The following is a 22,462-nucleotide window of genomic DNA, read 5'->3' as shown; positions in this document are numbered from 1 at the left end:
CGACGCGAGGAGCTGTCTACGTCACCGGAGCGACGCGCGGGGCTGGGTGTGGGCGGGGTTAGGGCGAGCCAGCCAATGAGCGCAGCGCGCGGCGGTGACGCCATCAGCGCGCGCGGCGGAGAGGAGCGGGCATGGCGGAGTTCCGGGCGCTCGGGCTGGCGCCGTGGCTGGCGGAGCAGGCGCGCCAGGTGGGGCTGCTGCGGCCCACGCCCGTGCAGGCCGCCTGCATCCCGGCCGTGCTGCAGGGTGAGCGCCGCGGGGCAGCCGGGAAGGGCCGCTTGTGCTCCCGGTCCCATCCCCGGGAACGGCCTCTCATGGGCCCCGTCCCACCTCCGGGAACTCCGCTCGCGGGCCCCGTCTCATCCCCGGGATCGCCTCTCGGTCCCCGTCCTGTCCCTGGGATCACCTTTCACGGGCCCCGTCCCACCCCCGGGATCGCCTCTCGGTCCCGGTCCCGTCCTCAGGAAGAGCCGCTCGCGTTCCCGGTTCCACCCCCGGGAACGACCCCTCATGGACCCCATCCCTCCCTCGGGCGCGGCCGCTCTCTTCCCGTGCCCCTTCCTCGGTCCCGGTGCCCCTGTCCCGTGCCCCTTCCCCGGTCCCGGTTCTCTGCCCTGGTGCCCGTTTCCACTTCCCGTTCCTCCTCCCGTGCCCCTTTCCCATTCCCCTTTCCCATTTCCCCAGTCCCGTTCCCCTTTTCCCGGTCCCGTTCCTCGTTCCCCTGTCCCGTTCCCATTCCCCTGTCCGGTTCCCATTCCCTTGTCCCGTTCCCGTTCCCCTGTCCCGTTCCCTTTCCCTTGTCCCGTTCCCGTTCCCCTGTCCCGTTCCCCTGTCCCGTTCCCGTTCCCTTGTCCCGTTCCCTTTCCCTTGTCCCATTCCCTTTCCCCTGTCCCGTTCCCTTTCCCCTGTCCCGTTCCCTTTCCCCTGTCCCGTTCCCGTTCCCCTGTCCCGTTCCCGTTCCCCTGTCCCGTTCCCGTTCCCCTTTCCCTTGTCCCGTTCCCCTGTCCCGTTCCCGTTCCCCTGTCCCGTTCCCGTTCCCCTGTCCCGTTCCCGTTCCCCTTTCCCTTGTCCCGTTCCCCTGTCCCGTTCCCGTTCCCCTGTCCCGTTCCCGTTCCCCTGTCCCGTTCCCGTTCCCCTGTCCCGTTCCCGTTCCCTTGTCCCGTTCCCTTTCCCTTGTCCCGTTCCCCTGTCCTGTTCCCGTTCCCCTGTCCCGTTCCCTTTCCCTTGTCCCGTTCCCGTTCCCTTGTCCCGTTCCCTTTCCCTTGTCCCGTTCCCGTTCCCTTGTCCCGTTCCCTTTCCCTTGTCCCGTTCCCGTTCCCCTGTCCCGTTCCCGTTCCCCTGTCCCGTTCCCTTTCCCTTGTCCCGTTCCCTTTCCCCTGTCCCGTTCCCGTTCCCCTGTCCCGTTCCCGTTCCCCTGTCCCGTTCCCGTTCCCCTGTCCCGTTCCCGTTCCCCTGTCCGGTTCCCTTTCCCTTGTCCCGTTCCCGTTCCCCTGTCCGGTTCCCTTTCCCTTGTCCCGTTCCCGTTCCCCTGTCCCGTTCCCTTTCCCCTGTCCCGTTCCCGTTCCCTTGTCCCGTTCCCTTTCCCTTGTCCCGTTCCCCTGTCCCGTTCCCGTTCCCCTGTCCGGTTCCCTTTCCCTTGTCCCGTTCCCTTTCCCTTGTCCCGTTCCCTTTCCCTTGTCCCGTTCCCTTTCCCCTGTCCCGTTCCCTTTCCCTTGTCCCGTTCCCTTTCCCCTGTCCCGTTCCCTTTCCCCTGTCCCGTTCCCGTTCCCCTGTCCCGTTCCCTTTCCCTTGTCCCGTTCCCTTTCCCCTGTCCCGTTCCCTTTCCCTTGTCCCGTTCCCTTTCCCTTGTCCCGTTCCCTTTCCCTTGTCCCGTTCCCTTTCCCCTGTCCCGTTCCCGTTCCCCTGTCCCGTTCCCGTTCCCCTGTCCCGTTCCCGTTCCCCTGTCCCGTTCCCTTTTCCCGTTCCCTTTCCCTTGTCCCGTTCCCATTTCCCCTGTCCCGTTCCCGTTCCCGTTCCCCTGTCCCGTTCCCCTGTCCCGTTCCCCTGTCCCGTTCCCTTTCCCCTGTCCCGTTCCCGTTCCCCTGTCCCGTTCCCTTTCCCTTGTCCCGTTCCCTTTCCCTTGTCCCGTTCCCGTTCCCCTGTCCCGTTCCCTTTCCCTTGTCCCGTTCCCTTTCCCTTGTCCCATTCCCTTTCCCTTGTCCCGTTCCCGTTCCCCTGTCCCGTTCCCGTTCCCCTGTCCCGTTCCCGTTCCCCTGTCCCGTTCCCGTTCCCCTGTCCGGTTCCCGTTCCCCTGTCCCGTTCCCTTTCCCTTGTCCCGTTCCCTTTCCCTTGTCCCGTTCCCGTTCCCCTGTCCCGTTCACGTTCCCCTGTCCCGTTCCCGTTCCCCTGTCCCGTTCCCGTTCCCCTGTCCCGTTCCCGTTCCCCTGTCCCGTTCCCGTTCCCCTGTCCCGTTCCCGTTCCCCTGTCCGGTTCCCCTGTCCTGTTCCCGTTCCCCTGTCCCGTTCCCGTTCCCCTGTCCCTTTCCCCGGTGCTGACCCGGCGGCGGTGCCGCGCAGGCCGGGACTGCCTGGGCTGTGCCAAGACGGGCAGCGGGAAGACGGCGGCGTTCGTGCTGCCCGTGCTGCAGGTGCTCTCCGAGGATCCCTACGGCATCTTCTGCCTCGTGCTGACCCCCACCAGGTACCGGGACAGCCCCGGGACAGCCCCGGGACAGCCCCGGGGGGCTCCGAGACAGCTCCGGGGGGCTGCGGGAGAGATCCGGGGGGCTCCGGGTGGGGCTGAGCCAGCAGGAAGAGCCCCGGGAGAGTTTTGGGGAGAGCCCTGGGAGAGCTTTGGGAAAGCCCCAGGGGGCTCCAGAAGAGCCCCGGGCGGGGCTGACACAGGGAGAGCTCCGGGAGAGCCTTGGGAGAACCCGGGGAGGCTTCAGACAGGGCTGAGCCTTCCCTCCCGGCAGGGAGAGCCCCAGGAGGTTCCAGGAGAGCCCGGGGAGGTTCCAGGAGAGCTCCAGGAGAGCCCCGGGAGGTTCCAGGAGAGCCCCGGGAGGTTCCAGGAGAGCCCGGGGAGGTTCCAGGAGAGCCCGGGGAGGTTCCAGGAGAGCCCGGGGAGGTTCCAGGAGAGCCCCGGGAGGTTCCAGGAGAGCCCCGGGAGGTTCCAGGAGAGCCCCGGGAGGCTCCGGGAGTGCCCCGGGAGGCTCCGGGAGAGCCCCGGGAGGCTCCGGGAGAGCCTCGGGAGGTTCCGGGAGAGCCCCGGGAGGTTCCGGGAGAGCCCCGGGAGGCTCTGGGAGTGCCCCGGGAGGCTCCAGGAGAGCCCCAGGAGGCTCCAGGAGAGCCCCAGGAGGCTCCGGCAGGGCTGAGCCTTCCCTCCCGGCAGGGAGAGCCCCGGGAGGTTCCAGGAGAGCCCCGGGAGGTTCCAGGAGAGCCCCGGGAGGCTCTGGGAGTGCCCCGGGAGGCTCCAGGAGAGCCCCGGGAGGCTCCGGGAGAGCCTCGGGAGGTTCCGGGAGAGCCCCGGGAGGTTCCGGGAGAGCCCCGGGAGGCTCTGGGAGTGCCCCGGGAGGCTCCAGGAGAGCCCCAGGAGGCTCCAGGAGAGCCCCAGGAGGCTCCGGCAGGGCTGAGCCTTCCCTCCCGGCAGGGAGAGCCCCGGGAGGTTCCAGGAGAGCCCCGGGAGGCTCCGGCAGGGCTGAGCCTTCTCTCCCGTCCCTCCCCGCAGGGAGCTGGCGTATCAGATCGCGGAGCAGTTCCGAGTGCTGGGCAAGCCCCTGGGCCTGAAGGACTGCGTGGTGGTGGGCGGCCTGGGTGAGTCCTGGGCACCTTTTCCCCTGCCCCATTCCTGCCCCTCTCCCCGGCATTCCCTGCCCTGTTCCTGAGCTTTTCCTTTCCCCATTCCCTGGCACTCCCAAGATTTTTCCCTGCCCCATTCCTGAGCTTTTCTCAGCCCCATTCCCTGGCATCCCCTGGCATTCCCTGGCATCCCCTGGCATCCCCTGGCATCCCCTGGCATCCCCTGGCATTCCCTGGCATTCCTATTCCCCTGCCCCATTCCCTGCCCCATTCCCTGCCCCATTCCCTGCCCCATTCCCGAGCTCTCCCTGCCCCATTCCCGAGCTCTCCCTGCCCCATTCCCGAGCTCTCCCTGCCCCATTCCCGAGCTCTCCCTGCCCCATTCCCGAGCTCTCCCTGCCCCATTCCCTGCCCCATTCCCGAGCTCTCCCTGCCCCATTCCCTGCCCCATTCCCGAGCTCTCCCTGCCCCATTCCCTGCCCCATTCCCGAGCTCTCCCTGCCCCATTCCCTGCCCCATTCCCGAGCTCTCCCTGCCCCATTCCCTGCCCCATTCCCGAGCTCTCCCTGCCCCATTCCCGAGCTCTCCCTGCCCCATTCCTGAGCTCTCCCTGCCCCATTCCCGAGCTCTCCCTGCCCCATTCCCGAGCTCTCCCTGCCCCATTCCCGAGCTCTCCCTGCCCCATTCCCGAGCTCTCCCTGCCCCATTCCCGAGCTCTCCCTGCCCCATTCCCGAGCTCTCCCTGCCCCATTCCCGAGCTCTCCCTGCCCCATTCCCGAGCTCTCCCTGCCCCATTCCCGAGCTCTCCCTGCCCCATTCCCGAGCTCTCCCTGCCCCATTCCCGAGCTCTCCCTGCCCCATTCCCGAGCTCTCCCTGCCATTCCCCTCTCCCTGCAGACATGGTGGCCCAGGCCCTGGAGCTGGCCCGCAAGCCCCACGTGGTGGTGGCCACCCCGGGCCGCCTGGCTGACCACCTGCGCAGCTCCAGCACCTTCAGCCTGCGCAAGATCAAATTCCTGGTGAGCCCCGCTCCCTGCGCAGATCCCGGGGTCCAGGGGGGATCCAGACGGGAAATTCCTGAGGAAAGGGCTGGGGAATTCCTGGGCAAGGGCTGGGGAATTCCTGAGGAAAGGGCTGGAGAATTCCTGGGAAAGGGGCCGGAGAATTCCTGAGAAAGGGCTGGGGAATTCCTGGGAAAGGGCTGGAGAATTCCTGAGGAAAGGGCCGGAGAATTCCTGGGAAAGGGGCCGGAGAATTCCTGGGAAAGGGCCGGAGAATTCCTGGGAAAGGGGCCGGAGAATCCCTGAGGAAAGGGGCTGGAGAATCCCTGAGGAAAGGGGCTGGAGAATCCCTGGGGAAAGGGCTGGAGAATCCCTGTGAAGGGACTGAGGAATCCCTGGGAAGGGACTGAGGAATCCCTGGGGAAGGGACTGAGGAATCCCTGGGAAGGGACTGAGGAATCCCTGGAAAAAGGGCTGAGGAATCCCTGGGGAAAGGACTGGGGAATCCCTGGAAAAAGGACTGAGGATTCCCTGGGGAAAGGACTGGGGAATCCCTGGAAAAAGGACTGGGGAATCCCTGGAACAAGAACTGAGGAGGGCTCCGCAGGTGCTGGACGAGGCTGACCGGCTGCTGGAGCAGGGCCTGGCGGATTTTGGCGCGGACCTGGAGCTGATCCTGGGCGCGGTGCCGGCGCGGCGCCAGACGCTGCTGTTCAGCGCCACGCTGACGGCCACGCTGAGCCGCCTGCGGGGCCTGGCTGCCAACAGCCCCTTCCTCTGGGAGGCCCCGGCACAGTGAGCGCCAAAACCGCCGCGTTCTGGGGGGGTTTGGGGGTTTTTGGTGGATTTTGTGTGCTGGAGATGCTGGGGTGACTCCGGGGCTGGAGGGGCTGGGGAAGGGCTGGGGAATTCCTGAGGGGGCTGGGGAATGGGATAGAGAATTCCTGAGGGGGCTGGATTCCCCCGGATTCCCCTGGACTTCCCCGGACTTCCCCAGATTTCCCCTGGATTTCCCCCGGATTTCCCCCGGATTTCCCCCGGATTCCCCCGGATTTCCCCCGGATTTCCCCCGGATTTCCCCCGGATTTCCCCCGGATTTCCCCCGGATTTCCCCGGATTCCCCAGGATTCCCCCGGATTCCCCAGGATTTCCCCTGGATTTCCCCTGGATTTCCCCAGGATTTCCCTGGATTCCCCGGAATTCCCCAGGATTTCCCCGGATTCCCCCGGATTTCCCCCGGATTTCCCCGGATTCCCCGGATTTCCCCCGGATTTCCCCGGGATTTCCCGGGATGATTCCCCCGGATTTCCCCGGATTCCCCAGGATTTCCCCAGGATTTCCCCAGGATTTCCCCAGGATTCCCCCGGATTCCCCCGGATTCCCCAGGATTCCCCCGGATTTCCCTGGAATTCCCTGGATTTCCCCCGGATTCCCCAGGATTTCCCCAGGATTCCCCAGATTCCCCGGAATTCCCCGGATTTCCCTGTTTCCCAGGGTGAGGACGGTGGAGCAGCTGGAGCAGCGGTACCTGCTGGTGCCCGAGGCGCTCAAGGACGCGCACCTGGTGCAGCTGGTGCAGAGCTTCCAGGACCTGCACCCGGACTGGGCCATCATCATCTTCACCAGGACCTGCAAGTGAGACACCTTTTCCCGGGACACAGCCCTGTCCCAGTTTTCCCAGACCTGGAATTGTCCCAAACCATGTTGGAACATCCTGGAAAAAGTGGAACAATCCCTGCCTTTCCCAGTTTTCCATCCCTGGAATTGTCCCAACCGTGCTGGAATACCCTGGAAAAGTCCCTGCCTGTCTCATTTCCCCACGCCTGGAATTATCCCAGGCTATGCTGGAACACTCTGAAAAAGTGGGACAATCCCTGCCTTTCCCAGTTTTTCCAGCCCTGGAATTGTCCCAGGCCATGCTGGAATACCCGGGAGAAGGCCCTGCTTTTCCCAATTTTTCCATCACTGGAATTATCCCTGGAAAAGTGGGATAATTCCTCCCTGTCCCAGTTTTTCCACTCCTGGGATTATCCCTGGAAAAGTGGGATGATTCCTTCCTGTCCCAGTTTTCCCAGCCCTGGAATTATCCTAAACCATGCTGGAACACCCTGGAAAAGTGGGATCATTCCTCCCTGTCCCAGTTTTTCCACCCCTGGGATTATCCCAGGCCATGCTGGAACACTCTGGAAAAGTGGAACAATCCCTGCCTTTCCCAGTTTTCCATTTCTAGAATTATTCCAGGCCATGCTGGATAGTGGGACAGTCTCTGCCTTTCCCATTTTCATAGCCCTGGAATTATCCCTGGAAAAGTGGAACAATCCCTGCCTTTCCCAATTTCCCACCCCTGGAATTATCCCTGGAAAAATGGGACAATTCCTCCCTGTCCCAGTTTTCCCAGACCTGGAATTATCCTAAACCATGCTGGAACACCCTGGAAAAGTGGGATAATTCCTCCCTGTCCCAGTTTTCCCACCCCTGGAAATATCCCTGGAAAAGTGGGACAATCCCTGCCTTTCCCAATTTTTCCATCCCTGGAATTATCCCTGGAAAAGTGGGACAATCCCTGCCTTTCCCATTTTCCCACTCCTAAAAATTATCCCAGGCCATGCTGGAACACCCTGGAAAAGTGGGACAATCCCTGCCTTTCCCATTTCCCTACCCCTGGAATTATCCCTGGAAAAGTGGGATAATTCCTCTCTGTCCCAGTTTTTCCACCCCTGGAATTATCCTAAACCATGCTTGGAACACTCTGGAAAAATGGGACAATCCCTCCCTTTCCCAATTTTTCCATCCCTGGGATTATCCCTGGAAAAGCAGGACAATCCCTGCCTGTCCCAGTTTTCCCACCCCTGGAATTATTCCTGGAAAAGTGGGACAATCCCTGCTTTTCCCAATTTTCTACTCCTGGAATTGTCCCAAACTGTGCTGGAACACCCTGGAAAAGTGGAACAATCCCTGCTTTTCCCAATTTTCCCACCCTTGGAATTATTCCTGGAAAAGTGGGACAATCCCTGCCTGTCCCAGCTCTGTCCTGCTCCATCCCCTGGCGCATCCTGAGGATTTTCCCGGTTTTTCCCTCTTTTCCAGGGACTGCCAGGTGCTGAACATGATGCTGAGGAGATTCCGCTTCCCCTCCGTGGCTCTGCATTCCATGATGAAGCAGGTGAGGGGGCAGGGGCTGCTCCCGGGGGTTTGGGGTGGAAATTGGGGATTTGGGATGGGAATTGGGGGATTTGGGATGGAAATTGGGGATTTGGGATGGGAATTGGGGATTTGGGATGGGAATTGGGGATTTGGGATGGGAATTGGGGATTTGGGATGGGAATTGGGGATTTGGGATGGGAATCGGGGATTTGGGATGGGAATTGGGGATTTGGGATGGGAATTGGGGATTTGGGATGGAAACTGGGGGGTTTGGGATGGAGACTGGGGGATTTGGGATGGGAATTGGGGATTTGGGATGGGAATTGGGGATTTGGGATGGAAACTGGGGGGTTTGGGATGGAGACTGGGGGATTTGGGATGGAAATTGGGGGATTTGGGATGGAAATTGGGGGATTTGGGATGGAAATTGGGGGATTTGGGATGGAAATTGGGGGATTTGGGATCAAAGTCAGGGGTTTGGGATGGGGATTGGGGGGTTTGGGATGGAGCTCAGGGAAAGGCTCAGGGATCTGGGATGGAAATCAGGGAAGGTTCAGGGATCTGGGATGGAGCTCAGGGAAAGTTTTAGGGATTTGGGATGGAAATCAGGGAAAGGTTCAGGAATTTAGGATGGAAATCAGGGAAAGGCTCAGGAATTTGGGATGGAAATTGGAAAGGTTCAGGAATTTGGGATGGAGCTCAGGGAAAGGCTCAGGGATCTGGGATGGAGCTCAGGGAAAGGCTCAGGGATCTGGGATGGAAATCAGGGAAAGTTCAGGGATCCGGGATGGAGCTCAGGGATCCAGGATGGCTTTCAGGGATTTTCTTCCCCCATCTCTGTCCCGCCCTCCTCACCTGGAATTTTCCCAATTTCCCCTGACAGAAGCAGAGATTTGCAGCTCTGGCCAAGTTCAAGTCCAGCATCTTCAAGATCCTCATTGCCACCGACGTGGCTGCCAGGTGAGACCAGGGCTGGGCTGAGCTCAGCAAGAGCAGACCCCAAAATCCCCCCAGGATTGGGGGTTTTAATTCTTGGAGAAGGAATCAGGGAATTGCTGAGTTTGTGAGGGAATTGTTGAATTCTGAGAGGAAGGAATCAGGGAATTGTTGAATTTTGAGAGAAAGGAATCAGGGAATTGTTGAGTTTGTGAGGGAATTGTTGAATTCTGAGAGGAAGGAATCAGGGAATTGTTGAATTCTGAGAGGAAGGAATCAGGGAATTGTTGAATTTTGAGAGAAAGGAATCAGGGAATTGTTGAGTTTGTGAGGGAATTGTTGAATTCTGTGAGGGAATTGTTGAATTTGTGAGGGAATTGTTGAATTCTGAGAGGAAGGAATCAGGGAATTGTTGAATTTTGAGAGGGAATTGTTGAATTCTGTGAAAAAGGAATCAGGGAATTGTTGAATTTGTGAGGGAATTGTTGAATTCTGAGAGGAAGGAATCAGGGAATTGTTGAATTTGTGAGGGAATTGTTGAGTTTGTGAGGGAATTGCTGAATTTGTGAGGGAATTGTTAAATTTTGAGAGGAAGGAATCAGGGAATTGCTGAGTTTGTGAGGGAATTGTTGAATTCTGAGAGGAAGGAATCAGGGAATTGTTTCGTTTGTTAGGGAATTGTTGAGCTCTGAGAGGAAGGAATCAGGGAATTGTTGAATTTGTGAGGGAATTGTTGAGTTTGTGAGGGAATTGTTGAGTTTGTGAGGGAATTGTTGAATTTGTGAGGGAATTGTTGAATTTGTGAGGGAATTGTTGAATTTGTGAGGGAATTGCTGAGTTTGTGAGGGAATTGCTGAATTTGTGAGGGAACTGTTGAATTTGTGAGGGAACTGTTGAATTTGTGAGGGAACTGTTGAATTTGTGAGGGAACTGTTGAATTTGTGAGGGAACTGTTGAATTTGTGAGGGAATTGTTGAATTTGTGAAGGAATTGTTGAGCTCTGAGAGGAAGGAATCAGGGAATTGTTGAATTTTGAGAGGAAGGAATCAGGGAATTGTTGAATTTGTGAGGGAATTGTTGAATTTTGAGAGGAAGGAATCAGGGAATTGTTGAATTTTGAGAGGGAATTGTTGAATTCTGAGAGGAAGGAATCAGGGAATTGTTGAATTTGTGAGGGAATTGTTGAATTCTGTGAAAAAGGAATCAGGGAATTGTTGAATTTTGAGAGAAAGGAATCAGGGAATTGTTGAATTTTGAGAGGGAATTGTTGAATTTTGAGAGGGAATTGTTGAGTTTTGAGAGAAAGGAATCAGGGAATTGTTGAGTTTGTGAGGGAATTGTTGAATTTGTGAGGGAATTGTTGAATTTGTGAGGGAATTGTTGAGTTTGTGAGGGAATTGTTGAGCTCTGAGAGGAAGGAGTCAGGGAATTGCTGAATTTGTGAGGGAATTGTTGAGTTTGTGAGGGAATTGTTGAGTTTGTGAGGGAATTGCTGAATTTGTGAGGGAATTGCTGAGTTTGTGAGGGAATTGTTGAATTTGTGAGGGAATTGCTGAATTTGTGAGGGAATTGTTGAATTTGTGAGGGAATTGTTGAATTTGTGAGGGAATTGTTGAATTTGTGAGGGAATTGTTGAGCTCTGAGAGGAAGGAGTCAGGGAATTGCTGAATTTGTGAGGGAATTGTTGAATTTTGAGAGGAAGGAATCAGGGAATTGTTGAATTTTGAGAGAAAGGAATCAGGGAATTGCTGAGTTTGTGAGGGAATTGTTGAGTTTGTGAGGGAATTGTTGAGTTTGTGAGGGAATTGTTGAGTTTGTGAGGGAATTGTTGAGTTTGTGAGGGAATTGCTGAGTTTGTGAGGGAATTGCTGAGTTTGTGAGGGAATTGCTGAATTTGTGAGGGAATTGTTGAGTTTGTGAGGGAATTGCTGAATTTGTGAGGGAATTGCTGAATTTGTGAGGGAATTGTTGAATTTGTGAGGGAATTGTTGAGCTCTGAGAGGAAGGAATCAGGGAATTGTTGAGTTTGTGAGGGAATTGCTGAATTTGTGAGGGAATTGTTGAATTTGTGAGGGAATTGTTGAATTTGTGAGGGAATTGTTGAATTCTGAGAGGAAGGAATTAAAGAATTGCTGAACTCTCTGAGAGAGGATTTTATCCTCCAATCAGCCAATAAAGATTTCATCCATGAAAACCTGGGACTTTTAGAATTAAACTGAGATCCCTGCTTTAGTGGAAGCGTCCCTACCCAAAACAAAACCCGAACTTAAATCGCTTTTAAAATCCCTCCCACCCCAAACCATTCTGAGGTTTTATTTCTACGATATTTAAGCTGTTTCACAGAATTTGGTGAGGTTTTTTTCTTTATTTTCCTCCTGAATTCCAGAGGTTTGGACATCCCTGCAGTCCAGCTCGTCATCAACCACAACACCCCGGGGCTGCCCAAGATCTACATCCACCGCGTGGGGCGGACGGCGCGCGCCGGTGAGGAGCTGGCCCCAAAACTGTCCCCAAAAACTGTCCCCAAAAAACTGTCCCCAAAAAACTGTCCCCAAAAAACTGTCCCCAAAAAATTGTCCCCCAAAAAATTGTCCCCCGAAAACTGTCCCCCCAAAACTGCCCCTAAAAATTGTCCCCCAGAAACTGTCCCCAAAAGTTGTCCCCCAAAAACTGTCCCCGAAAATTGTCCCCGAAAATTGTCCCCTAAAAGCTGTCCCCAAAAGCTGTCCCCAAAAGCTGTCCCCTGAAAGCTGTCCTCCGAAACTGCCCCCCAAAATTGTCCCCCCACAATTGTCCCCCCAAAACTGTCCCCCCAAAACTGTCCCCCCACAATTGTCCCCCCACAATTGTCCCCCCACAATTGTCCCCCCAAAACTGTCCCCGAAAAACTGTCCCCAAAAACTGACCCCAAAAAACTGTCCCGAAAAACTGTCCCCAAAAACTGTCCCCCAAAATTGTCCCCCTGAAAACTGCCCCCCAAAAATTGTCCCCAGAACTGTCCCCACAAAACTGCCCCTAAAAACTGTCCCCGAAAAACTGTCCCCCCGAAACTGTCCCCAGAAACTGTCCCCAGAAACTGTCCCCAGAAATTGTCCCCCAAAAACTGTCCCCAAAAACTGTCCCCAAAAACTGACCCCAAAAACTGACCCCCCGAAAACTGTCCTCCAAAACTGTCCCCGAAAACTGTCCCTAAAAATTGTCCCCAAGCCACCCTGATGGCTTGGGAAGGCTGGAGAATAAAGCAGAGATTTATTGAAAGGTGTTAAAGGTGGGCCTTGGGCAGGACAGGGCGTGGCCAGGGCTATGACGAAGGTGGGCACAGAATGGGCATAAAATGGGCACAGAATGGACACAAAATGGGCATAAAATGGGCACAAAGTGGTCACAGAATGGACCCAAAGTGGTCACAACGTGGTCACAACGTGGTCACAGAATGGACCCAGAATGGACCCAGAATTGGTCAAAAAATGGTCAAAAATTGGTCAAAAATTGGTCAAAAATTGGTCAAAAATTGGTCAAAAATTGGTCAAAAATTGGTCAAAAAATGGTCCCAGAATGATCCCAGAATTGGTCAAAAAATGGTCAAAAATTGGTCAAAAACTGGTCAAAAATTGGTCAAAAATTGGTCAAAAAATGGTCAAAAATTGGTCAAAAAATGGTCAAAAATTGGTCAAAAATTGGTCAAAAATTGGTCAAAAATTGGTCAAAAAATGGTCCCAGAATGGACCCAAACTGGCCCCTGGTCCCGGGTGTCCCCCTTTGCTGAGCCCAGTCCGTTTGTCCCCGCTGCAGGGCGGAGGGGCACGGCCATCACGCTGGTGACACAGTATGACATCCACCTGGTGCACGCCATCGAGGACGAGATCAGTGAGTGTGGCTCTGGACCAGGGCCCGTGTCCCCTCCGTGTCCCCCCGTGTCCCCTCCTTGTCCCCTCCTTCTCCCCCCCGTGTCCCCTCCTTGTCCCCTCCTTGTCCCCTCCGTGTCCCCTCCTTGTCCCCTCCTTCTCCCCCCCGTGTCCCCTCCTTGTCCCCTCCTTGTCCCCTCCGTGTCCCCTCCTTGTCCCCCCTTTTGTCCCCCCCGTGTCCCCTCCTTGTCCCCCCCTTGTCCCCTCCTTGTCCCCTCCTTGTCCCCCCCGTGTCCCCCCCGTGTCCCCCCGTGTCCCCCCCTTGTCCCCTTCCCCCTTTCCTCTTTATTCCCTTTTTTCCCTTTCCTCTTTATTCCCTTCTTTTCCCTTTCCTTTATTCCTTTTTCCCCTTTCCTCTTTATTCCCTTCTTCTCCCTTTCCTCTTTATTCCCTTTTTTCCCCTTTCCTCTTTATTCCCTTTTTTCCCTTTCCTCTTGATTCCCTTTTCCCCCTTTCCTCTTTATTCCCTTTTTTCCCTTTCCTCTTTATTCCTTTTTCCCTTTCCTTTATTCCTTTTTCCCCTTTCCTCTTTATTCCCTTTCCTCTTTATTCCTTTTTCCCCCTTTCCTCTTTATTCCCTTTTTTCCCCTTTCCTCTTTATTCCATTTTTCCCTTTTCCTCTTTATTCCCTTTTTTCCCTTTCCTCTTTATTCCTTTTCCCCTTTCCTCTTTATTCCTTTTTCCCCTTTCCTCTTGATTCCCTTTTTTCCCTTTCCTCTTTATTCCCTTTTCCTCTTTCCCTCTCCAGGTTGAAATTCCCCTTTCCCGGTTCCCATTCCCCTCTCACCTTCCTATTATTATTATTATTATTATTATTATTATTATTATTATTATTATTATTATTATTATTATTATTATTATTATTATTGTTATTATTATTATTATTATTATTTTGGGAAGCAGACCCCACAATCCATCATTTTCTGCTGTGTGGAATTTCAGGCAGAGGGGAGGATTGAGCCCCTCGGAGGCTCCAACATTTAACAAACCAATCCCACTGATCATTCCAGGGATTTTTTTTCCCTTTTTTTCCCCCTGAGGATTTGTTTTTTGTGTTTTTTGTCTCTCCGTGCCGCAGAGCTGAAGCTGGAGGAGTTTCCCGTGGAGGAGCAGCGGGTGCTGGAGATCCTGACCCAAGTGAACGTCACCAGGAGGGAGTGCGAGATCGTGGGTGTCCCAAAAAACCCTGCAGGAATGCAGGAGGATGGGGGGAAAAATGGGGAAAAAAGGGAAAAAAGGGGGAAAAAAAGGGGGGGAAAAATGGGGGAAAAAAAGGGGGGGAATGTGGGAAAAATGGGGGGAAAAAGGGGAAAAAAAGGGGGGGAAAATGGGGGAAAAAAAGGGGGGGAATGTGGGAAAAATGGGGGAAAATAGGGGGAGAATGTGGGAAAAATGGGGGAAAAAAGGGGGGGAATGTGGGAAAAATGGGGAATAAAAGGGGGAGAATGGGGGAAAAATGGGGAGAAAAAAAGGGGGGGAATGGGGGAAAAATGGGGGGAAAAAGGGGAAAAAAAGGGGGGGGAAATGGGGGAAAAAAAGGGGGGGAATGTGGGAAAAATGGGGGAAAAAAGGGGGGGAGAATGGGGGAAAAATGGGGAGAAAAAAAAGGGGGGGAAGAGGGGAAAATAGAGGGAAAAAGGGGGAGAAAGAGGAGAAAATAGGGGGGAAAAGGGAGGAAAATAGGGGGGGAAAGGGGAGAAAAAGAGGGGGAAAAGGGAATGGGAACCTTGAGTGCAATGGGAACCTGGAGAGGGGAATGGGAATGTGAAGAGGGAAAAAGGAAAAGGGAATCAAGAGGAAAGGGGAAAAAGGAATAAAGAGGAAAAGGAAAAAGGGAATAAAGAGGAAAGGGGGGAAAAGGGGATAAAGAGGAAAGGGGAAAAAAGGGAATAAAGAGGAAAGGGGGAAAAGGGGATAAAGGGGAAAGGGGAAAAAAAAGGGAAGAAAGGGGAAAGGGGAAAAAGGGAATCAAGAGGAAAGAGGGAAAAAAGGGAATAAAGGGGAAAGGGGAAAAAAGGGAATAAAAGGGGAAAGGGGAAAAAGGGAATCAAGAGGAAAGAGGGGAAAAAAGGGAATAAAGGGGAAAGGGGAAAAAAGGGAATAAAGGGGAAAGGGGAAAAAAGGGAATAAAAGGGGAAAGGGGAAAAAGGGAATCAAGAGGAAAGAGGGGAAAAAAGGGAATAAAGGGGAAAGGGGAAAAAAGGGAATAAAAGGGGAAAGGGGAAAAAGGGAATCAAGAGGAAAGAGGGAAAAGGGAATAAAGGGGAAAGGGGAAAAAAAAGGGAAGAAAGGGGAAAGGGGAAAAAGGGAATCAAGAGGAAAGAGGGAAAAAAGGGAATAAAGGGGAAAGGGGAAAAAAGGGAATAAAAGGGGAAAGGGAAAAAAAGAGAATAAAAGAGGAAAGAGGGAAAAAAGGGAATAAAGGGGAAAGGGGAAAAAAGGGAAAAAAAGGGGAAAGGGAAAAAAAGAGAATAAAAGAGGAAAGGGAAAAAAGGGAATAAAGGGGAGTTGAAAGGGGGCAAATGGAGGGGGGAAGGAAGAAAAAAGCCCGGTGTTTTTCTGGTTTTTCTCGGTTTTCAGGGTTTTTTTTCTGCTGAGGGTTGAGGTTTGTGGTCAAAAAGGGGAAGGGAAGGAGCTGCTCTTCCCTTTCCTCACTGCTTTTCTCCTCTTCCCTTTGGCAGGAGCTGGAGGGGATGGACTTCGATGAGAAGAAGGAAATCAACAAAAGGAAACAGATGATTCTGGAAGGGAAGGTGAGAAATGCTGTTTTATGGACTGCTCAGGGCTGGGAAAAGTGGGGAAGGGAAAGGGAAAAGGAAAGGGAAAAGGAAAGGGAAAAGGAAAGGGAAAAGGAAAGGGAAAAGGAAAGGAAAAGGAAAGGGAAAAGGAAAGGGAAAAGGAAGGGACAGTCCCTCCCTCCCTCCCTCCTGGGCTCACTCCCCGTCTGGCTGGGGAAGGTTTATTTAAAACAATCCTAAAATGAAAATTATTATATTAAAATATTGACTATGATTATATTAAAATAACATATTCTTGTATTACAATAACAGCTATTATGTGTAAATGTTAGATACTGTGTTAACACAGTGAATTATTAGGATGTTTGACTATATTGTTAAATATCAGGATGTTAAAAATGCTCTGGAGAGAGAGGAGGGGCGGAATTTTGGAGCCTCCTCAGTTCTGGGTGCCTGGGAAAGGCCAAGGGGGTGCCCTGGGCGTGTCCCCAGTGTCCTGGGCGTGTCCCCAATGTCCTGGGCGTGTCCCCAATGTCCTGGGTGTGTCCCCAATGTCCTGTCCCCAGTGCCCTGGGCGTGTCCCCAGTGCCCTGGGCGTGTCCCCAGTGCCCTGGGCGTGTCCCCAATGTCGTGTCCCCAGTGTCCTGGGCGTGTCCCCAGTGTCCTGGGCGTGTCCCCAATGTCCTGGGCGTGTCCCCAATGTCCTGGGTGTGTCCCCAGTGCCCTGGGCGTGTCCCCAGTGCCCTGGGTGTGTCCCCAGTGCCCTGGGTGTGTCCCCAGTGTCCTGTCCCCAGTGCCCTGGGCGTGTCCCCAATGTCCTGTCCCCAGTGCCCTGGGCGTGTCCCCAGTGTCCTGGGCGTGTCCCCAGTGCCCTGGGCGTGTCCCCAATGTCGTGTCCCCAGTGCCCTGGGTGTGTCCCCAGTGCCCTGGGCGTGTCCCCAGTGCCCTGGGTGTGTCCCCAGTGCCCTGGGCGTGTCCCCAGTGCCCTGGGCGTGTCCCCAATGTCGTGTCCCCAGTGTCCTGGGCGTGTCCCCAGTGTCCTGGGCGTGTCCCCAATGTCCTGGGTGTGTCCCCAGTGCCCTGGGCGTGTCCCCAGTGCCCTGGGGCTGTCCCCAATGCCCTGGGTGTGTCCCCAGTGTCCTGTCCCCAATGTCCTGGGTGTGTCCCCAGTGCCCTGGGCCTGTCCCCAATGTCCTGTCTCCTGTGTCTTGGGGCTGTCCCTCATGTCCTGAGCTTGTCCCCAGTGCCCCCCAGTGTCCTTGCCCCCAGTGTCCTGTCCCCAGCGTCCCTGGGCCTGTCCCCCCGTGTCCCCCCGTGTCCCCCCGTGTCCCCCCGTGTCCCCCCGTGTCCCCAGCATCCCCCGTGCCCCCCATGCCCCCAGTGTCCCCCGGCTTGTCCCCAGTGTCCCCAGTGCCGCGTCCCCAGTGTCCCCAGCATCCCCAGTGTCCCCCAGTGTCCCCCCTGTCCCCAGTGTCCCCCGTGTCCCCAGTATCTCCCAGTGTCCTGGGCCTGTCCCCACTGTCCCCAGCATCCCCAGTGTCCCCAGTGTCCTATCCCCACTGTCCCCAGTATCCCCAGCATCCCCAGTGTCCCCAGTGTCCTATCCCCACTGTCCCCACTGTCCCCAGTGTCCCCAGTGTCCTATCCCCACTGTCCCCAGCGTCCCCAGTGTCCTATCCCCACTGTCCCCAGTGCCCCCAGTATCCCCAGTATCCTATCCCCAGTGTCCCCAGTATCTCCCAGTGTCCCCAGTGTCCTATCCCCACTGTCCCCAGCATCCCCAGTGTCCCCAGTGTCCTATCCCCACTGTCCCCAGTATCCCCAGTGTCCCCAGTATCCCCAGTATCCCCAGTGTCCCCAGTATCCCCAGTATCCCCAGTGCCCCCAGTATGCCCAGTGCCCCCAGTATCCCCAATATCCCCAGTATCCCCAGTGTCCCCAGTGTCCCCAGCATCCCCAGTGTCCCCAGTGTCCTATCCCCACTGTCCCCAGTATCTCCCAGTGTCCCCAGTATCCCCAGTGTCCCCAGTGTCCTGTCCCCACTGTCCCCAGTATCCCCAGTATCCCCAGTGTCCCCAGTATCCCCAGTGTCCTATCCCCAGTGTCCCCAGTGCCCCCAGTATCCCCAGTGTCCCCAGTGTCCCCAGTATCCCCAGTATCCCCAGTGTCCCCACTGTCCCCAGTATCCCCAGCATCCCCAGTATCCCCAGTATCTCCCAGTGTCCCCAGTGTCCCCAGTGTCCCCACTGTCCCCAGTATCCCCAGTGTCCCCAGTATCCCCAGTGTCCCCAGTGTCCCCAGTATCCCCAGTGTCCCCACTGTCCCCAGTATCCCCAGTGTCCCCAGTGTCCCCAGTATCCCCAGTGTCCCCAGTATCCCCACTGTCCCCAGTATCCCCAGTATCCCCAGTGTCCCCAGTATCTCCCAGTGTCCCCAGTGTCCCCAGTGTCCCCACTGTCCCCAGTGTCCCCAGTATCCCCAGTGTCCCCAGTATCCCCAGTATCCCCAGTATCCCCAGTATCCCCACTGTCCCCAGTATCCCCACTGTCCCCAGTATCCCCAGTGCCCCCAGTATCCCCAGTATCCCCACTGTCCCCAGTGTCCCCACTGTCCCCAGTATCCCCAGTGTCCCCAGTATCCCCAGTGTCCCCAGTGTCCCCAGTGTCCCCACTGTCCCCAGTATCCCCAGTGTCCCCAGTATCCCCAGTGTCCCCAGTATCCCCAGTATCCCCAGTGTCCCCAGTATCCCCAGTGTCCCCAGTGTCCCCGGTTCCCCGCAGGACCCGGAGCTGCAGGCGCGGCGCCGGGCGGAGCTGGCCAAGCTCCGCAGCAGGAACAGGGAGTGCAGGGAGAGGCTGCAGCAGGGCCTGCAGAGGAGGAGGCAGCTGCAGCTGCGCAGGAAACTGCACAGGAGGATGGAGAGGAGGAGGAGGAAGATGGAGAAGAAGGAGCAGGAGCAGCAGGAGCAGCAGTGACACCCCTGGGCCCGGCCTGGGCTGCCCTGGAATTGCTGCAGCTTTGGGAAATTCGGGATTGGGCACCTCAGGGTGGAAACTCCTGACCTGAAATCGGCGCTGGGGAAGGGAAAGGTCCCAGAATCTCGGGGTGCTTTGGGTTGGAGGGACCCCAAACCTCATCCAGCTCCACCCAGGCTGCTCCAGCCCGGCCCTGGGCACTGCCAGGGATCCAGGGGCAGCCACGGCTCCTCAGGGAATTCCAGCCCAGCCCCTCCTCATCCTCACAGCCAGGAATTCCTGCCCAAAATCCCACCCAGATTCCCCATTCCCAGTTTGGAACCATTCCCTGTGTGCTGTCCCCCCATCCCTCATCCCAAATCCCTCTGCAGCTCTCCTGGAGCCCCTTCAGGCTCTGGAAGTGCCTCCAAGGTTTTCCCTGAAGCTTCTCTTCTCCTTGAATCCTCCCAGCCAGGAATTCCTGCCCAAAATCCCACCCAAATTCCCCTTTCCCAGTTTAAATCCATTCCCTGTGTCCTGGAATTCCATCCCTCATCCCAAATCCCTCTGCAGCTCTCCTGGAGCCCCTTCAGGCTCTGAAAGTGCCTCCAAGTTTTTTTCTGGAGCTTCCCAACCTGGCCTTGAACATTCCAGGGATCCAGGGACAGCCCCATTTTCTGGGAATTCTATCCCATCCCCTCCCCACCCTCACAGGGAAGAGTTTTTGTTTCCTCTCCTGCACAAGCAGGGGAGAAAATTCTGTCAGGCTGGCTCAGTCTCCTGGAGAATTCCGAATTCCAGAGGCCAGGCCTGGATTCCTGCAGGAATAATCCCTGTCCCCTCCAGGGGCTGTGGCTGCCACTCACTCTTGTTTGGATCAACAGATCCTCCCCTGAGCCAGAGTCTAAAAATAAAACCCTGGGACAAAGCTGAGCTCAGCCTGTGCCAGAGCCCGGAGTTTTCCCAGCGGGGAGAATTCCTGGAATGCACAGGGAGGCTCTGTGTGAGCCTGGGATAAAACTGCTTCGGGAATAATCTCAGAACATTGGAAGGATTTTCCTGCCTCTCCCAGCCCAGACAGGGCCCTGCTTTCCCGGATTTCCAAGAGAATTCCTGCTTGGAGGAGCCCCAGGAGCAGAATTCCCTTTTTCCTTGAGGGTCCTGAGCGGGGTTTGGGGCAGGCTGAGGTTGGAGGGGGCTGAGCAATCCCAAAATTCCAGTTCTGTTTCCCTCTGCAGGCAGAAATTCCCAGGTTTTGGTCACCTCTGTGCCTTTTCTCTGGCTGAGGCTCTTTTATTTCTGTCCTGTACAAAAATAGCATCTGTGGCCCGTGCCCAAATAAATATTTATTGCCACAAAAGCCTGAAAATGGGGATTTTTTTGGGGGGAATTGTGGGGTCTTGAGGGTGGGGAGCGGCATGTGGGGATAAAATGGGATTGGGGGAGGAATTGGGTGTTCTGGGTGCTCAAATTCCTTGGGGTTTTCCCTCTCCTTCCCCCTGTGATTATTATATTTGGATTATTTATTCCGAATTCCTTGGGGTTTTCCCTCTCCCCCCTGTGACGGGTGGGGTTTGATCAAGGATTATTTATTCCAAATTTATCCTGAATTCCTTGTGTTTTTTTCCTCCCCTTCCCCCTGTGACAGGTGGGGTTTGATCGAGGATTATTTATTCCAAATTTATTCCGAATTCCTTTTGATGTGATGTTGTCTGAGCTGGGAGGGAGCGCTGGGAATCGGAGCTCTGGGAGTGGCTGAGGTGGTGAAAAATCCCAAAATCCCAGAAATCCGTGAAATCCTGGAATGCCTGGCCCGGGAATTCCCTGCAGGGGCTCCGGGGGTTCCCTGGCAGCGTTGCCATGGAAACTCCCAAATTCTGCAGCTTCAGCTTCGCTCACCTGGAGCAGGGCGGGGCATGGGGGCAGTGCTGGGCCTTCCTCACCCTCCTCACCCTCCTCAGCTCTTCCTCATCCTCCTCATCCTCCTCATCCTCCCTCAGCCCTTCCTCATCCTCCTCATCCTCCTCATCCTCCTCAGCTCTTCCTCATCCTCCTCATCCTCCTCATCCTCCTCATCCTCCTCAGCCCTTCCTCATCCTCCTCACCCTCCTCACCCTCCTCACCCTCCTCACCCTCCTCACCCTCCTCACCCTCCTCATCGTCCTGAGTCACCTTCCTCACCTTCCTCACCTTCCTCATCCTCCTCATCCTCCCCAGCCCTTCCTCCCGGGCCGGGGCGCTGCCGGCAGGGGGCAGTGGGAGAGCTGCGGACACCGCGCGGGGCTGGGACAGGGGGACAGGGGGGGACAGGGGGACAGGGATGGTGCCATGGGGACAGGGGAGGTGCCATGGGGACAGGGATGGTGCCATGGGGACAGGGCGGTGCCATGGGGACAGGGATGGTGCCACAGGGACAGGGATGGTGCCACAGGGACAGGGATGGTGCCACAGGGACAGGGAGGTGCCATGGGGACAGGGATGGTGCCACAGGGACAGGGATGGTGCCATGGGGACAGAGATGGCGCCATGGGGACAGGGATGGTGCCATGGGGACAGGGATGGTGCCATGGGGACAGGGATGGTGCCACGGGGACAGGGAGGTGCCATGGGGACAGCAGAGGTGCCATGGGGACAGGGATGGTGCCACGGGGACAGGGATGGTGCCATAGGGACAGGGGGGTGCCAGGGGGACAGGGATGGTGCCACAGGGACAGGGATGGTGCCACAGGGACAGGGATGATGCCACGGGGACAGGGATGATGCCATGGGGACAGGGATGGTGCCATGGGGACAGGGATGATGCCACGGGGACAGGGATGATGCCATGGGGACAGGGATGGTGCCATGGGGACAGGGATGGTGCCACGGGGACAGCAGAGGTGCCATGGGGACAGGGATGGTGCCACGGGGACAGGGACGGTGCCATGGGGACAGGGCGGTGCCACGGGGACAGCAGAGATGCCATGGGGACAGCAGAGGTGCCATGGGGACAGGGATGGTGCCACAGGGACAGGGCGGTGCCAGGGGGACAGGACAGAAATGCCATTTCTTTGCATTTCCCATCCCCATTCCCACTAAAATTCCATTTTTGGGGCTGGCTGTGCAGCGGGGCCGTTCCTTGGGGCTGCATCCCCTCATTTTCCCTCAGCCCAGCGCTCTGTGCACGGGGAGATCTCCAGGACGTTTCCTTTGCTCATCCCCCTCTCATGTGAATCATTCTCCCTTTTATTCCCTTCTGGCTGCGTTTGCTGTGAATAATTCAACTCCTCATTTGCCAGGCCCGAGGCCTCTCCAGGCCCCTCAGCCACGGGATGGAGCTGCCGGCAGGAATTGCACAAAAATGCAGCTTTGTCACCTTTGGAACACGAGATTTTCCCTCGTGGAAGGAGCAAAAATCAGGAATAAATCAGGAATAAATCAGGAATTAATCAGGAATTAATCATCAGGAATAAATCAGGAATAAATCAGGAATAAATCATCAGGAATAAATCAGGAATAAATCATCAGGAATTAATCAGGAATAAATCAGGAATAAATCAGGAATTAATCAGGAATTAATCAGGAATTAATCATCAGGAATAAATCAGGAATAAATCAGGAATTAATAAGGAATTAATCAGGAATTAATCATCAGGAATAAATCCGGAATAAATCCGGAATAAATCTGGAATAAATCCGGAATAAATCAGGAATTAATGAGGAATAAATCCGGAATAAATCTGGAATAAATCCGGAATAAATCCGGAATAAATCAGGAATAAATCAGGAATAAATCAGGAATTAATGAGGAATAAATCCGGAATAAATCCGGAATAAATCAGGAATAAATCCGGAATTAATCCGGAATAAATCCGGAATAAATCCGGAATAAATCCGGAATAAATCCGGAATAAATCCGGAATAAATCCGGAATAAATCAGGAATTAATGAGGAATTAATGAGGAATAAATCCGGAATAAATCCGGAATAAATCAGGAATAAATCCAGAATAAATCAGGAATAAATCAA

General features: G+C 55.4%; 1 protein-coding gene across 2 annotated transcripts; it reads left to right on the top strand.

The window, feature by feature from the left end:
- Nucleotides 1-87: 87 nt before the first annotated feature.
- DDX49 (DEAD-box helicase 49) lies at nucleotides 88-19,814 on the top strand. 2 transcript variants are annotated; one of them, XM_063403483.1, is made up of 13 exons: nucleotides 88-246; nucleotides 2,556-2,679; nucleotides 3,706-3,791; nucleotides 4,674-4,795; nucleotides 5,385-5,572; nucleotides 6,272-6,412; nucleotides 7,865-7,940; nucleotides 8,805-8,881; nucleotides 11,244-11,341; nucleotides 12,650-12,724; nucleotides 13,841-13,929; nucleotides 15,444-15,515; nucleotides 19,693-19,814. In XM_063403483.1, exons 1-13 carry the CDS (start codon nucleotides 132-134, stop codon nucleotides 19,738-19,740), a joined length of 1,311 nt encoding a protein of 436 aa, XP_063259553.1. In that variant the 5' UTR covers nucleotides 88-131; the 3' UTR covers nucleotides 19,741-19,814. The 2 variants fall into 2 exon arrangements, with proteins under 2 accessions (XP_063259553.1, XP_063259552.1); XM_063403482.1 differs by having other exon boundaries at nucleotides 18,281-19,814.
- Nucleotides 19,815-22,462: the final 2,648 nt, after the last annotated feature.

Source organism: Prinia subflava, chromosome 8, assembly GCF_021018805.1.
Source record: "Prinia subflava isolate CZ2003 ecotype Zambia chromosome 8, Cam_Psub_1.2, whole genome shotgun sequence".
NCBI classification, from domain to species: Eukaryota; Metazoa; Chordata; class Aves; order Passeriformes; family Cisticolidae; genus Prinia; species Prinia subflava.
Note: the sequence above shows the minus strand (reverse complement) of the source record. Positions and strands in the feature narration are given on the sequence as shown.

Bases quoted from the DNA above. Each gene is read 5' to 3' on its own strand.
- DDX49 (XM_063403482.1), top strand. From the start codon at position 132: ATGGCGGAGTTCCGGGCGCTCGGGCTGGCGCCGTGGCTGGCGGAGCAG. The intron at 3,792-4,673 runs GTGAGTCCTGGG...CTCTCCCTGCAG, and splicing joins CGTGGTGGTGGGCGGCCTGG to ACATGGTGGCCCAGGCCCTG. The intron at 8,882-11,243 runs GTGAGACCAGGG...CCTGAATTCCAG, and splicing joins GCCACCGACGTGGCTGCCAG to AGGTTTGGACATCCCTGCAG.